Source organism: Saccopteryx leptura, chromosome 1 (assembly GCF_036850995.1).
Source record: "Saccopteryx leptura isolate mSacLep1 chromosome 1, mSacLep1_pri_phased_curated, whole genome shotgun sequence".
NCBI lineage: Eukaryota > Metazoa > Chordata > Mammalia > Chiroptera > Emballonuridae > Saccopteryx > Saccopteryx leptura.
Window position 1 is genome coordinate 272,486,589 of NC_089503.1, and position 16,832 is coordinate 272,503,420.

At 42.2% G+C, this 16,832-nt stretch overlaps 1 protein-coding gene across 3 annotated transcripts in view; it reads right to left on the reverse strand.

Annotated features, from left to right (window-relative positions):
- The window catches only part of SCN8A (sodium voltage-gated channel alpha subunit 8), a 256,880-nt gene that overhangs the window by 112,428 nt on the left and 127,620 nt on the right, over nt 1–16,832 (reverse strand). For all 3 annotated transcript variants that reach the window (XM_066353791.1, XM_066353782.1, XM_066353788.1), the window contains 4 exons: nt 6,599–6,820; nt 3,490–3,553; nt 3,027–3,168; nt 692–898 (listed from right to left, as the gene is read on the reverse strand). In XM_066353791.1, coding sequence (XP_066209888.1) covers nt 692–898; nt 3,027–3,168; nt 3,490–3,553; nt 6,599–6,820 — 635 coding nt within the window. The remainder of the gene's footprint in view (nt 1–691; nt 899–3,026; nt 3,169–3,489; nt 3,554–6,598; nt 6,821–16,832) is intronic.

The window sequence follows — 16,832 nt, forward strand, 5'->3', positions numbered from 1 at the left end:
TTTATTTTTATTTTTTTACAAGGACAGAGAGTCAGACAGGAACGGAGAGAGATGAGAAGCATCAATCAGTTTTTCGTTGTGACACCTTAGTTGCTCATTGATTGCTCTCTCATATGTGCCTTGACCATAGGGCTACAGCAGACCGAGTAACCCCCTGCTCGAGCCAGCAATCCTGGGTCCAAGTTGGTGAGCCTTGCTTAAACCAGATGAGCCCGCGCTCAAGCTGGTGACCTCGAACCTGGGTCCTCCACATCCCAGTCTGACGCTCCATCCACTGCGCCACTGCCTGGTCAGGCTCTTGTACCTTATTTTTAATTACAATTGATACTTTTTAAGACCACAGAGAATCTCTGAAAGAAATCTTAATATTTTCCACAACAAAAAGGCTATATTTATATGAAGCACTATATAAATTGCTCTGGCCACTATTTTTTTTCCCTAGCCACCATGGCAATTAAACACTGAGTAGCTGAAGAAATTCAACAAAAGATCATATTGACAATTTGGCCATTAAGACAGATAGAATAATTGAAACAACCATGTGCAGTTGTTAATTGGGTATTTTAACCAGATCAATAACTTCTATTTGACAATGTACTTAGAAGAGATCAACTGGACTAGCAATTAGATGGGGCCTTAGTTACGGTGATCTGGTAGGCAGGACTGTTGCAAAGAATTGACTACCACCAACCTGTGCCTCTTCCTGTTGCTTCTTAAGTTGTTCCAACATTGCTTTGAATTCAGCTTCTTTCTGTTCTGCCTCCTCCAGCGTTGCCTGATTCTGCTCTTCATAAGCCATGGCCACCACAGCCAATATCAAGTTCACCAGATAGAAAGAACCCACAAAGATGACCAAGACAAAGAAGATCATGTATGTTTTCCCAGCTGCTCGTAAGGTCTGTAATGATAAAGACCAGGCTGAATAAACCAGGCTGAAAACAACTTGTGGGCACATGTTCCTCTGTAGGGAAACCACTGCATTTGGAATAGGACAGTGCATTGTGTAGCACTCCTTCATGCCCAATGCTGAGGGCCTCCCGTATCTTCAACTCACAGTAAACATCAGTAGTATCACCCATTCATGGTGGCAAAAAATGCCCTCTTCTATTTCCAAATATTCTGAATACACTTTTTTTTTCATAGAAAAATGCTTGATTTTTTTTTTAAAGGAAAAAATGCTCTGGGCTAAGAATTACATTTGACTTTTTCAGTTGGTTCTAAAACAAGTATAAGAAAAGAATACAAGACTTTAGCTAATTTATCTACTGGTCCTCAAAGAGTATTAACAGACAAATTCCATCTCTGGGATCAGGTTCAAGTCACAAGAAGTCCCCATCTTGAGTGACAACTTTCCTTATTCTCTTGTAATAGGATGGCTTTTTAAAGAGGGATATGAGAAAGAATAATGAGGAAAAAATAGGCAGAAGGATCCTAGGACTATTCTTTCACTAGCAGTGAGCAGACAGACTTCAAAGAATAACTGGGTTTTAGGTTATGTATGACCCATTGTTATTTAATTTTCATTTTTATTCCTTTCAACCACAAATATTTAATGAAATTTAACATCAATCATAAATATTTCATAAGAAAGACTGGAACATGAGGAAACTCTAGGCTGTCCAACAGAATGTAAGGAATCCTCAAGGGATCTGAATTAGAAGCTTCCCTTAGAGAAGAGGTTCCTTCATGCCTGAGGGGACATGTTTCTCATTCTCAAACTAAATGCCATCATCAAATGCCAAAGTCAAATAGAAAACAACTGATTAGGCTCTGGCCGGTTGACTCAGGGCTAGAGTATTAACCCCATGTGTGGATGTCCCAGGTTTGATTCCTGGACAGGGCACACAGGAAAAGGGACTATCTGCTCCTCTATCCCGCCCCCTCCCCACTCTCTTTCTCTGTCCCTCTCTCTCTTCCCCTCCTGCAGCCATGGCTTGCCACTGCCTCAGGCACTAAAAACGGCTCAGTTGCAAGCATGGCCCCAGATTGGCAGAGCATTGCCCCAGACAGGGGTTGTTGGGTGAATCCAGGTCAGGGTGCATGCAGGAGTCTGTCTCTCTATCTCCCCTCCTCTCACTTGGCAAAGAAGAAAGGAGAAAAAACAACAAACAATGGATTAGCATAGACATTCTAAACTGGAAGACCCAGTAATCACACTAACTTCTCCAATCATAATCAACAAAATTAAATGACCTGCCCGGAATCACCAATCTAGCCTAACAGAATGGTACTGAGCAATTTTTAATCTGTTACAATCTGCTTGAACAAGCCTAAATATGTTACAAATCTCAAAAATGTTGATATATTTAGACTCCAACATCCTGTGGATAGAAATCTCATCTTTATAATGTCTAATAGTGCTTTGCATAATATGTTTAATTGATACTTCTTTTTTAAGTGAGAGAGAGACAGACAGACAGGGACAGACAGGCTGGAAGGGAGAGAGATGAGAAGCATCAATTCTTCACTGTGGCATCTTAGTTAGTTGTTCATTGATTGCTTTTTCATATGTGCTTTGATGGGGGGGGGGGCTCCAGTAGAGCGAGTGATCCTTTGCTCAAGTCAGTGACCTTGGGCTCAAGCCAGCAACCATGGTGTCATGTCTATGATCCCATGCTCAAACCGGCAATCTTGGGGTTTCAAACCCAGGTCCTCAGCATTCCAGTCCGATGCTTCATTCACTGCACCACCACCTGGACAGGCTAATTATATTTCTTTAAAAGATGTCCTAAGCCCAAAAACCCAAAAGCAGAAGTGCTGCAGATGGTTTTGTGAAACAGTAAAAAACAGGTAGAGATAGCAGACTCCCAGGCGAGGCAAGAGGCTGGGAGCCTCTACAGCTCTACATGACCGAGCATTGACATACAGATGGCAGTTGAAAGAGTTCACTTAATTCTGTAGACTAGAGAAATACCATCCTAAAATAACTGTATATGTCTTCATTAACGGTCTCTTACACAGAATGTGGCCAATCCTACACAGCCTCATGCAAATTCTATCACCAAAGAAAAAGAGGTTCCACTTACCAATTGATACAAGTTTTCCCAGTAGTCCTGGGTCATAAGACGAAATAATGCCAAGAAGGCCCAGCTGAAAGTGTCAAAACTTGTGTAACCATAGTTGGGGTTTCTTCCTGCTTTCATGCACACGTATCCCTCTGGGCATTGCCTGAGGAAAGAAAAAGAAGTCCAGGTCTTTTCAACACAATCCTACTGCATGAGCTCTGAGTCATCTCTATGACCTTGGAGATAATAAATAACCATATATAGAGCCAGGCCAACAAATGGGAATTAAAAAAAAATAAATAAATAAAAAAGAAGAAAAGAAAAATAGGAAAAAAACAAAGTAGCTAGGTCAATTTTTTAAAAGAGAATTCATTAGATCCAGTTTGGGTCTACTACATGAGCACAAAGGAAACTGGAAGTATTGCCCATTTTTATCTGAAACATTATGTTAAGGGGGGAGAATAACATTAGATAAGCTACTCACCCAGCATCAGAACTGTTCCCACAGAGTAGAGGTTCTAGCATGCCAGGAACTGTGTAAAAATTAGCTAGAAAAGTTTGAAGAGGCAGGAAATGAATAAGGCAAATTTAAGTGAATGAGAGAATAAAGTTACACTGTTCCTAACTAGTCCTAGCAGAAAATTATTGATTTTAATTCATATAAATCTTTTCTGACAGCTATAAAACCTGATTAAAAATTCTTTCCCATCATTTTCTTATATATATTTAAAAACTCAAAATGCTACCATAAGGTCCTTAATGCAATGTTCTTTTCACAGACATTTGACTTCCACTTGTACTTTAAATCTATATGCCAGGCTCTGGCTGAATCAAAGAGGTCTAAGAGAGTTTTCTTATTCTTTACTCCTTTATACAACTTTATCCTTCTATCCTTATTACTTCTCTTTACTACAGATAAACTAGAAATTCTCATTGATTGCTAATTACCATGTCCTATATTAAACTGGAAAGTGTTTTCCTTTAACTGGATGGGTCCCTGAAATCCCCTTTGCAACATTTCTTATGGCTACTTAACTGCTTTTATTTCCTCGAGTGACTAACAGTGATAATGTTAACTTTTGCCATTATGTTATAGAAGTACTACTACACCAAATGTTCCTTAGTGTAATACACAAGTGCTGTGGTTCCTGAAATGAAATTATTATTTTATTTTATTTTATTTTTGTATTTTTCTGAAGCTGGAAATGGGGAGAGACAGTCAGACAGACTCCCGCATGCGCCTGACCGGGATCCACCCCGCACGCCCACCAGGGGGCAATGCTCTGCCCACCAGGGGGCGATGCTCTGCCCCTCCGGGGCGTCGCTCTGTTGCGACCAGAGACACTCTAGCGCCTGGGGCAGAGGCCAAGGAGCCATCCCCAGCGCCCGGGCTATCTTTGCTCCAATGGAGCCTTGCTGCGGGAGGGGAAGAGAGAGTCAGAGAGGAAGGAGGGGGGGGTGGAGAAGCAGATGGGCGCTTCTCCTGTGTGCCCTGGCCGGGAATTGAACCCGGGACTTCTGCACGCCAGGCCGACGCTCTACCACCAGGGGTCCCCAAACTACGGCCTGCGGGCCGCATGCGGCCCCCTGAGGCCATTTATCCGGCCCCCGCAGCACTTCTGGAAGGGGCACCTCTTTCACTGGTGGTCAGTGAGAGGAGTATAGTTCCCATTGAAATACTGGTCAGTTTGTTGATTTAAATTTACTTGTTCTTTATTTTAAATATTGTATTTGTTCCCGTTTTGTTTTTTTACTTTAAAATAAGATATGTGCAGTGTGCATAGGGATTTGTTCATAGTTTTTTTTATAGTACGGCCCTCCAACAGTCTGAGGGACAGTGAACTGGCCCCCTGTGTAAAAAGTTTGGGGACCCCTGCTCTACCACTGAGCCAACCGGCCAGGGCCTATTATTTTATTTAATTGATTGTATTGAGGTGACACTGGTTAACATAATTATATAGGTTTCAGGTGTCCAATTCTACACTGTATTGTCTGTTCAGCACCTCCCCCCAGGTCAAGTCTTCGTCCAATAACATTTATCCCTCCACACCCTCCTCCACCTCCCCCACCCAGCAATCACCACACTGTTGTCTGTGTCTATGAGTTTTCTCTTTTTTGCTTAATCCCTCCACCCCCTCACTCAGCCTCCCCCCAACAGCTGTTAGCCTGCTCTATTAGTATGAGTCTGTCTTTATTTTGCTAATTAGTTCATTTTGTTCATTAGATTCCACATATGAGTGAAATCATATGGTAGGTGGGTCTTTCTCTGCCTAAAATGAAATTATTAAAACTCTTTAACTGTAATGGGATCAAATGATGTTTTAGAGATTATCTGACTTCCTAGACCAGATCAATTACTGAGGTCTGGTAGTATTAGGAAAGCTTATGAGGTGTATTCTGGACCAAATGTTTAAATATATATGTTAGGTAACCCAGCTAGGAAAGAAAAGCTTTTCTATCAAGCCCCTGAGCCTGATTTTTGAAGTAAAAGTTTAAGGGTACAGGTGACAAAGCTACAGTTTCAGTTTTGGTTTCAAAGACAGAAAGAGAGCAGGAGAAAGGGCTGATGTTTGAGAGATTCTGTATACAATCCTACCTCGAGGAAAGGGACTACAAGGTTACTTTCAGCATCACTGGCATTCCTCTCTGGTCCCAACTACTTTTATTTATTTATTTTTTTATTATTTATTTTTATTTTTTTCATTTTTCTGAAGCTGGAAACAGGGAGACAGTCAGACAGACTCCCGCATGGTCCCGACCGGGATCCACCCAGCACGCCCACCAGGGGCTATGCTCTGCCCACCAGGGGGCGATGCTCTGCCCCTCCTGGGTGTTGCCATGTCGCGACCAGAGCCACTCTAGCGCCTGAGGCAGAGGCCACAGAGCCAACCCCAGCGCCCGGGCCATCCTTGCTCCAATGGAGCCCTGGCTGCGGGAGGGGAAGAGAGAGACAGAGAGGAAAGCGCGGCGGAGGGGTGGAGAAGCAAATGGGCGCTTCTCCTGTGTGCCCTGGCCGGGAATGGAACCCGGGTCCTCCGCACGCTAGGCCGACGCTCTACCGCTGAGCCAACCGGCCAGGGCCTACCATTGGGTTTTTAAAAGTAGTTGGGACCGGCCCTGGCGGGTTGGCTCAGCGGTAGAGCGTTGGCCTAGCGTGCGGAGGACCCGGGTTCCATTCCCGGCCAGGGCACACAGGAGAAGCGCCCATTTGCTTCTCCACCCCCCCCCCCCTCCTTCCTCTCTGTCTCTCTCTTCCCCTCCTGCAGCCAAGGCTCCATTGGAGCAAAGATGGCCCGGGCGCTGGGGATGGCTCCTTGGCCTCTGCCCCAGGCGCGAGAGTGGCTCTGGTTGCGGCAGAGTGACGCCCCGGAGGGGCAGAGCATCGCCCCCTGGTGGGCAGAGCATCGCCCCTGGTGGGCGTGTCGGGTGGATCCCGGTAGGGCGCATGCGGGAGACTGTCTCCCCGTTTCCAGCTTCAGATATTAGAAGAAAAAAAAAAAAATTAAAAAAAAAACAACCCCAATGGTAGTTTCTAACCATGAAAACTAGAGATAGATTTTCCTTTCTCTTCTTGCAGAGAAGAGTCCACCTACTTTTATTGTTGATATGTTCTTCCCAATCAAAGCCTCTGCTGCCATTTTCGAGAAAGCTGTCATTGAAGTTTATGGGCCACACAACACATTTGTTCCGCAGGTTTCCCATGAAGAGCTGCAGTCCAATCAAGGCAAAAACACTCAGGCAGAACACTGTCAGGATCATCACATCTGACAGCTTCTTCACAGACTGAATCAGGGCACCCACAATGGTCTTCAGGCCTGAGGAGATACAACCCCCAGAGTCAGAGTCATGCCATAGCCCTCCCCGCCTCCCCCAGCCCTCCTCTTAGCTACTGGCTTCTATTCCTGCCTACACAGCATCACCCTTGAAACAGCCACTTTATCTTTTATACCATGAGGGTAACAATGGGTTGGCAATAGTATCAATTTTTCAAAAAGTATCAATTTTTAAACTACTAATTTAAATAAAAATAGTTCCTTCCCCAACATGTGGCTCTTTTCCTCCTGGAAGTACTTTCTTATCTCGTGACTACTTCTCAGCTCTTAAATGAGTCAAGTTTTACTTGCCTCTGGGCCTTCATGCATGCTTGTCCCTCTGCCTAGAATCCTTTCTTCTGTTCCCCTGTCCTACCTGGCTAACTCTTATTCACTTTCTGGTCTCAGCATAAATATCAATTCCCTCAGAAAGCCTTCCCTGACTTTACAATTTTTTCCCTCCCCCATTATTGTTAGTATTTTAATAGCACCTTATACTTTCCTCTTTAGCATTTACCATGGTTACAATGAACTATATGTCTGTCTTGTTCACAGAGGTATCTATACATTCTAGCCCATAGCAGGTACTCAGTAAATATTAGACAAATAAACAAATGGAAAAAACCCCCCAGGAATTGAAGCTTCCAGGTTGGAAAGAGAACTAATGGAAGTTTAAAAGCTAATAATAAGTGAGAAGGTAGAATAATATTTCCCCAAGAGCTCTGGAAATTCCAGTATGTTGAAAAGGTTAAATATTATCTATCGAATATGGCTTGTTTTTTTCATTTAAAAATATTTTTCTGCATCACATATGTTCCCTGTTCTCTACAACTGATCTTTTGTTGTCCTAGATTAAAAACAAACTAAAAATTTTATAACCTATTTGAATTTGAGGTTTAAATGAAAGCCAGAAGTTCAAGTTTAAACCTGTAAGTAGATTTCTTAACTGTACAGGGAAAGATCAGTGATAGGAGACACAGAAAAGTATGGTTGTAGGTTCATAATGTTTGGGTCAAAACAGAGTCTACATGGCTCTCTTTGGGCACCCCCCAACATCAGATTATAGGACATGGCCAACAAAGCACTGAGAATTCCTAGGGTGCCAATGCCCCAGGACAGGCAGGAGGCAGACACAGAGCCTTGACACATGGGCTTCAAGAGGCAGCTCATTTCTGATGTACTTCTGAAGGCAAGAGTAGTGGATGGAAATACAAATGAAATCCCTGTCCTGGCTTTGAAGTGCGAGGCTGGCTACCTAATTACTAATCTTAACCAACATTATACCACTTACTTATATGATCTGAACAATACATCTAACCTCTTGAAATAGCAGATTTTTCATCATTAAAATGGGGAGAATTATAGTTGACTATCATAGGACTGCTGTGAGAGTTAAGCCTGATTCATATAAACACTTAACACAGCACCTGGTACACAGTAAATGACTTAAATGTTAACAATTTTTGTCTAAACCTATTTACTCATCTATAAAAAGGTATTTACAATACTAACCTCATTGGGTTACTGTGAGGTATCAATTAAGATAATGAATGCAAAATATCAATTACAGAACCTGGCATTTAACACTTGTTAGCTATCACTATTACATATATGTTGCCCTTCTCAAAGAGATATGATTGAGATAATGACACTGCATGGCTAACCTTATATGATGATGAGCTAATGGGTGATATGAACATGATTCTTCTTTTTGTAAGCAACTACCTAGAATTTTCAAAGTTGAGTCAAATAAAATTTTCTATCTGAGTCCAACAGTAGTAGTAATGGGCCTGGCACAAAGCAGGTATTTAATATATTTTATAGAAAGAATAAATAAATGAAAAAGTTTCTTTCCTCGGCTCTGGCCTGTTGGCTCAGCCGTAGAATATCGTCGGCCTGGCATGTGGAGGTCCCGAGTTCAATTCCTGGTCAAGGCACACAGGAGAAGCACCTATCTTTTTCTCCACTCTCCCTCCTCTCCTTCCTTTCTATCTCTCTCTTCCCCTCCCGCAGCCAAGGCTCCACTGGAGCAAAGATGGCCCGGGCACTGAGGATGGCTCTGTGGCCTCTGCCTCAGGTGCTAGAATGGCTCCAGTTGCAACAAAGCAACACCCCAGGTGGACAGAGCATCGCCCCCTGGTGGGCATTCTGGGTGGATCCCAGTCAGGCGCATACGGGAGTCTGTCTGCCTGCCTCCCCGCTTCTAACTTTGGAAAAATACAAAAAAAAAAAAAGTTTCTTTCCTTTCACACAGATACCCTAAAAGGGATCTAGGAGAAGATAAAGGAAATAAAAGAGTTAAACTGTAGAGTTGCAAAGTGTGTAGCACCCTGTGCTTTCCTATAGAGTGGGCCTTCTACGTTGCCACTAAAGAGATTAGAAAGAGCTTGCCTAGGCTCCTTTTCTCCTCACAGGGCGGTGCAAAGAGAACACCCGATAGGGAATCAGAAAGCAGGAATTCTGTCCTGGCTCAGCTACTATTTATGACCCACTGTGTTTCAGAAAAAAATTAAAGCTACCTTTCAGTCTCGTTTTCTCACACAGAATATGGATAAACACAGGAATACATGGAAATGGGTAATTGAAAAGCTGAAGAATCTTCTCTAAAAGTCTTTTAAAACAGGACAGAGATATTTGTTTGAGATTAAGTAGTTGAAATTTCTTTCTTTCCTTTTTTTTTTTTTTTTTTTTTTTGAGGGGGGGGGAGAGAGATGAGAAGCATCAACTCATAGTTGCGACACTTGAGTTGTTCACTGATTGCTTTTCAAACAAGCCGTGACCAAGGGGTTCAAGTCAAGCCAGTGACCCTTGCTCAAGCCAGCGACCTCTGGCTTCAAGCCAGCAACCATGGGATTATTTCAATGATCCTAAGCTCAAGCCAGCAACCTTGCACACAAGCCAGTGACCTCGGGGTTTCAGACTGGGGACCTCAGCATCCCAGGTCAGTGCTCTATCCACTGCACCACCACTGGTTAGGCAAGCAGTCAAAATTTCAATCTTCTATTCCTAAGGCCCTGGGAAACTATATCATAATCACAGAGTCAGTTAGAAGGTACTTGTGGTATAAAATAGAAGGCAGCCATAAAGAAGTAAAAATTGTTCAGTGTTACAGAACTTATTGCTATAACTTTCTCAGGGATAGACAAGCCCTTCATTATATTTGGCTGGGTTGGGACAGATCTATACTGGTCCATAATTCAATTCTAGGTTCCTACAATTATACAGTTTTGTTTTCATACTGAAAGATTGATTTAAAAAGGAATAGTTGAAGAGGCCACTAAAAAACAGTTGTAAAGTTTCTTTTCCTGGATTTCTTTTTTCTTTTTTTTTTTAGAGAGAGAGTCAGACAGACAGACAGATAGATAGACAGGGACAGACAGACAGGAAGGGAGAGAGATGAGAAGTACCAACTCTTTGTTGCGGCACCTTAGTTGTTCATTGATTACTTTCTCATACATGCCTTGACTGGGGGGGAGGGGGCTCCAGCTGAGTCAGGGATTCCTTGCTCAAGTAAGTAACCTTGGGTTCAACAGTGACCTTTGGGCTCAAGCCAGCGACCATGCCTATAATCCCACACTCAAGCTGGCAACCCTGCGCTCAAGCTTGCAACCTTAGGGTTTTGAACATGGGTCCTTAGCATCCCAGGCCAATGCTCCATTCACTGCACTACTGCCTGGTCAGGCTTTCTTGGATTTCTTCATTAAGCATTATTATTATTATTATTATTTTTAGTGAGACAGAGAGAGAGAGAGAGAGAGAGAGAGAGACAGGAAGGGAGAGAGATGAGAAGCATCACATTGTTATTGCAGCACCTTAGTTGTTCACTGATTGTTTTCTCATATGGGCCTTGACTAGGGGGCTCCAGCCGAGCCAGTGACCCTTGCTCAAGCCAGCGACCATGAGGTCATGTCTATGATCCCACGCTCAAGGTGGTGACCTTGCAACTCAAGCAGGTGAGCCAGCGCTCAAGCTGGAGGAACCCGTAATCAAGCCAGTGACCTTGGGGTTTTGAACCTGGGTCCTCAGCATCCCAGGTCAACATTCTATCCACTGTGCCACCGCCTGGTCAGGCTATTAAGCATTTCTATAGCCATTTCTCCTGAAAGGTTCAGACGATCACCTATCTGAACAACAGATGATCATTCAAGGCCTTTTCTATTTCTATTTTAAATAAAGAAATGAGCTGTAAGCTGCCATTTGTACAGGTAATATGTGTAAAATAATACAAAATAGTCAAACCAATGCATTTGTGATATAAATCAATAAAATGAAAAAAAAAATAACAGTTTTAGCATGAGTCTAATCTGATTTTCCCAGGCTGGGAACTCTGGACAGTTCCATCCAAGCCCATGATAGGAAATGCCCAGCCAGGAGCTCAAACTAGCCCCTGTTCCACAGGGTGGGCTCCCAGCAACCTTGTTTGTAGAAAGTGACCTTCTGTCTTCTGTTAGCAGGTTAGAGATGACAGGGTAGACAGCTTACTTAAGTCCACATCCTTTCCTCCAGGAATTTGGAACATGACAGGTGACGGCCCAGTAGTATCTCCATGTGGTAGGAATGAGAATATATAAATTTAGAAGCTAAGTGGTAGCCATATTCTATCATTATATTAGGATACATCTGAGAAGTAAAGGCAGTTAGTATACTTAGAGATAGAAAAAGGAAATCAATACATGGAGAAAAGAAAGAGGAAGACAAAGTACTTCCTGGTTTCTGGGTTTTCTGGCTCTACATTCTGGTTTCATTGGCTTCCAAACGCCCAAAACACCCCAGCCCTTAGATTCCTTAAAGTACTCCTGTATCCTGCAACCAGAAAGGCTCAGCTAATATACCAACCTTACAGAGAATTCATCACATTCCTGGGGATGGACCTGAACACTCACAAGCAGGTGGTTAACAGCTTTTCTCTATAAACAAGATATCACTGCCGAAGAAGTCTGTAAACATGAGTCTATAAAAGTATAAAAAAAATTCTTCAAGTGTTTTACTTGCAAATCTAAGGCTGAGATCAACTCCTTGGTGAGAATTCTTTCAGGTTTCAAGAAGTGTAAAGTAGAAACTTAGGTTGGAAATGGTATTCAAATACTTATACTTCAGAGGGGCTCAGAGAAACAAATCTTAATTAAGCAAGAATAATCACTAAATAACATTAACTATGGCCATCCAAAAAGTTTACTCTCTAAGATTCTCACCCAGATCGCTATGAGAAAATTAGAGGAAGGTACAGGAAGAAGAAAAGTGATATGGCTTAATGTCTGCAGGTCAAGGTTGGCACTCGATTACATAGCATATTAAATGGTCACTGGATCATACACTGACCTCAGCCAAGACTCTTCTTCCTTCCATTAGGGTTGAAATTGCAAACAACCCTGTCTGCAGACATCAATACCAATTTATGGAGATGACATCATCAATGCATTTCTTAAATTCAAGTCCTGCCAGCAGTAGCTGCCACATACTAGTAATTGCAGCCAAGCAGAAGTGCTCCCTGCTACCGCCAACCCAGGTCAACAAAGGCAAGAGGTTGCCAGTAGAATTCCTGACTTGATATGTACGAGAATGGGAAATGGCACTGTTCTGTCTGTGAAGACAAGCTGTCTCGCTTCATCCATTGGCTCACAATACCACATACCAGAACAAGCAAGATACTGACTGAAAACTCTAATTATCCAAAACAGAGCAGATTGCTCCTTCAAATGACTCCTACTTAACAGAGTGTGCAACAGAAGCCACGTGGGGGCAAACTGGACAGCAAAAACTCTTGGAAAAGACAACATTAACTAGCACTGGGATGTCTGAGCAGAGAACTCATCACATTTACTATAGATCAAGGAAAGACATCTGGACCCAATGTACAGAAAGGTCAGATACTTGAGAGGGAGTCAGACATTTAATGAATTTCGAGAAGTAGGTAAAGCCACTACGATCAAATGAACAAAAGCCTAATTATGTGCTTAGTCCAGGGAAATCAGCCATGCATACTGGAATCGAACTCTTCCTTCACAGTGATGTCAGATTATAAATAAAGTAAATTTATATTTCCTAGTTTGTGGCTCAGGTTGAGGAAGCTAACTGGTATAAAGTAACATGAGTTAATTCTCCTACAAAATTAACATTGGAACAGGCCTCAATAGCAGTGACTAGCAGCACTTACCCCAGGGGAAAGAAGTTACCCAATTCTCAAAGTCTGGTTTGGTCCAGACAAGCGCTAGTAAAGTCATGCAGGCCAACTTTCTTGTGGCAGATTAAATCTCAAAAAGATAGTTCTTGAAGGTTCTTCAGATCAAGAGTAATTTGGGAGAGATTTGGGGGCCATAGATTTATTTACTCAAGACCAGATTCAAATCACAAAGTCTGACAACTAAACTAGCTCTCAAAGACAGGTCAAGCGGATCCTGTGAGTCCTCAGTGTTTTCCACTTAGGACCACTGTGTTAAACTTTAGTTAAATTTCAGTTATCTTTTCTGAGAAAGCAGTGTGGACAAAGAAAAAATACAACAGCAACTGGATTAATAACTAGAATATTTTAAAAGACACAATGAGCTTGAATATAGTCTTAAAACACTTTCTATCTCCCTTCACTAGAAACTGCCATATTTATAATGTATACATTTAAAGAAAATGTTTTCTTAAATGCAAATACTGGGGTAGGAAGGAGAGTTCATCATTCTCCCTGCTTCTTGTTTGATCCCACAGGTAAAAAGAGAAAGTAACAGAAATGAAAGCAGAGAAATAAAAAACCCAAGAGAAAAATAATCAAGAAATCTCAACTGTAGAGGACAAAATGATATCATATCCATGCTATAAATAGGGAGGACATAGTGCTTTTGGGGAGCCATTTAAACGATGGAAATGAAAAAGAACGGGTAGCTGAGGCCCTCCTGACTGGTTTTGTTCACACCATTAAGTGATACTCTCTAAGAAAAACCTGAGACACCTGCTCTGTCATTTCTACCCTACTGTTGGCCCTGACAGTCCTGTGGCACATAGTCAAGGCATGCAGAAGATGAAACTTCTAACAAAGTCACTTAGAAGTTCATTTTTGTAATTAGGTCCTAGATAAATACAAAGTGAAAATTAAGTTTTAGGACATATGAATTTCTACATAGAATACTTCCATGTCAAGTTTAACCCGGCAAATTCCATACCAAAGAAAATTGAGAAAGGGTCTCCTTCTATAAGTTTTAGCATACAGTTTGTGTGCTCTATTCTCCAAGTCAAGTCCCCTGAAGCAAAATGGAAACCATGAATGACACATATCCATGTTCTGAGTTAGCAAGTAAAAAGGGTCAGAATGTAGGGTTGGTCTTTTTTAAGCTAAAAGGCAGCTCTGAATCAAAGCTTAACTTATACAAAAGGCTGAAGCTCACTGATGCACTATACTCTACAATTTCCTGGGAGTTCTAGCAGCCCTGCCACATTAAGAACATCTACCAGAGGAGCTAAGAGGGAGGACAGCGCCAGCCCAGCTGAGCTGGGTGGGTGCTCTAGGAAAGGGAACACTCTCATAAAGGGAGCTGAGGCAGGAGCGCTTAGTGAGATCTTGCTGGCCTTATGACAGTTCTGTTGTTGATCTCACTACTGTCAGTGGCAGCTCTGGCAAAAGCCTAGAATCAAACTGGGAACAGGAGAAGGCAAAGAGAGCGCTGAAGTGATCCATAGCGAAATTTGGTGTGCAAAACAATGGTTTTTACTAAAAGGGAAGTATATCACAGCTCTATAACAATGGAATTACAATGACGCAGATTTTCAATCAAGAGATGGCCCAAGTCTACTGACTTAGGCACTGGTGCTCCCAATGTGAAAGGGGACCTGGTTAACAGGCAGGTAGGAACAGGACCACAGCCCACTCTAGGAGAAAGCACAATAGGCCAGTACAGAATTTTACATGGGGTAACAGAAGTCTCTCATGAGGGAGACATCATTTACCAAATAAGTACTTTCTCTGGATTTCTCTTACTAACTCTAAATAGAATGGGGGGAAAAAATAGAATTTAGGATTAAAAATCATACTTTAATTCAAGTATCAATTGAATACCATCAAGTATACCATTCACTAATGGTGAATGGCTTTATTATTCCTTAAAAGTTACTTTCCATTCCAGGTAACCTCCCAAAGCCAGCTTATTTGGGGTGCTTCTAAAAATAGAAATCCAGAAATCTGTTTCAAACTATGAAGCTGATGTCTAAATTTTGATACAAATCCTTTCTTTGGGCTTAGGTTTCTTCTTCATAATAATAACTGCTACTACTACAATCATTTGTGGAGCACTGCTATGGGCCAGGAACTGTGTTTATTTATATATATAGTACTGGAGTATTAAGGATGAATAATGTGGTATCAGTCAAGAGCTATCTGGTAGTAATGCTGTGGTCAGAAATTAATCATATACCACAGAGACAGAACCTAAAAGCTAGACCAGAAGTAGCATCTGCTGCCCTAGTTAGTGAACAGAACACAGCTTTCCAATTTAATTGTGGAAGAGAAGTTTTGAGATCACAAGAACATAAAGAAACAGACGCCTTGCAGAGTACGCTGGGAGAAGTGAGTAGAAAACACGGGATTGTATTTAAAGAGAAGTCAGAGGAGGAAAGAGATCAAAAGAAAATAAAAGTAAAGACTTGGTGTTCCAGATGCCTTAAAAAAACAAGACATGGCCCTGGCCGGTTGGCTCAGCGGTAGAGCGTCGGCCTGGCGTGCGGGGGACCCGGGTTTGATTCCTGGCCAGGGCACATAGGAGAAGCGCCCATTTGCTTCTCCACCCCCACCCCCTCCTTCCTCTCTGTCTCTCTCTTCCCCTCTCGCAGCCAAGGCTCCATTGGAGCAAAGATGGCCCGGGCGCTGGGGATGGCTCTGGTCACGGCAGAGCGACGCCCCAGAGGGGCAGAGCATCGCCCCCTGGTGGGCAGAGCATCGCCCCTGGTGGGCGTGCCGGGTGGATCCCGGTCGGGCGCATGCGGGAGTCTGTCTGACTGTCTCTCCCAGTTTTCAGCTTCAGAAAAATACAAAAAAAAAAAAACACAAAACAACCCCCCCCCAAAAAAAAAAACACAAGACATGGCCTGCCTCAGGATTAGGCTACCATTAATGAACTGTGTGAGGCTGCCTGGGGAAGGAGCTGGGCTTTCTGTCAAATGGATTTCAACTGACACCCAAATTCTATTGATAAGGAGTAAGCTACCATTGCTAAAAATAAAGCAATTTTTTTTGTGTGTGAGGCTCAATTACTGGTGTACTTCCTGGCCCAAATTTGTAAATGGAGAAACTGGGTTTACCTTCCTTGGTTTCTCGTTAAGCCACATTCTAAGTCAGTCCTCACTAGGATTGTGTTTCCTCTGATACCTCATATTTAGATAACGTTAAAAATGGGAAAAGAGAAATGTTTCTACCCTAGGTTTGCAAGACTAATGAAAGATAAGACTATCTTTCCTACTAGACATCAACACTGGTCTTTAAAATGATAGTTCAGTATGTAGCAAGGATTTAGACTAAATTAAAGGATTTAAACTGGGGTCCACAGATGGGCTTCAGGCGGGGTCTGTGAACTCTGATCCGAAAGAGTTGGGAACACTGGGCTAGGTCAACCAGGAAGGACCAAAAAGAAAAAGGAAAACATTTTAAAGATTATTAATCAACAACCTTTCAACCACTCATTTCTTTTTTCCTTCTCAAATGTCTGTACTTTTTGTTTGCCCATACCTTCAGATGAATTTTATCTTACCTTTGATATTTTTAACAGCACCTGTATAAACTTTCATTGGGATTTATGTTTGAGAATGGTCTCTGAATATATGTCTACTGGTTCTTATTAGTGAAACAGACAGCAATAGAAGGTGATAAACAATAGTTATTAAGGTTCAATTCACTAACTCAAAGACTCTTAAATTTGTCTATAATACTAGACTAATTAACTGGGTAGGTTTCTTATATGATTAAATAATTCCATTAACACTGTTCTTTGAATGTCTCATCAGCAAACCATGCAATAGGAAGCCTAGAAATTACGAGCAATGG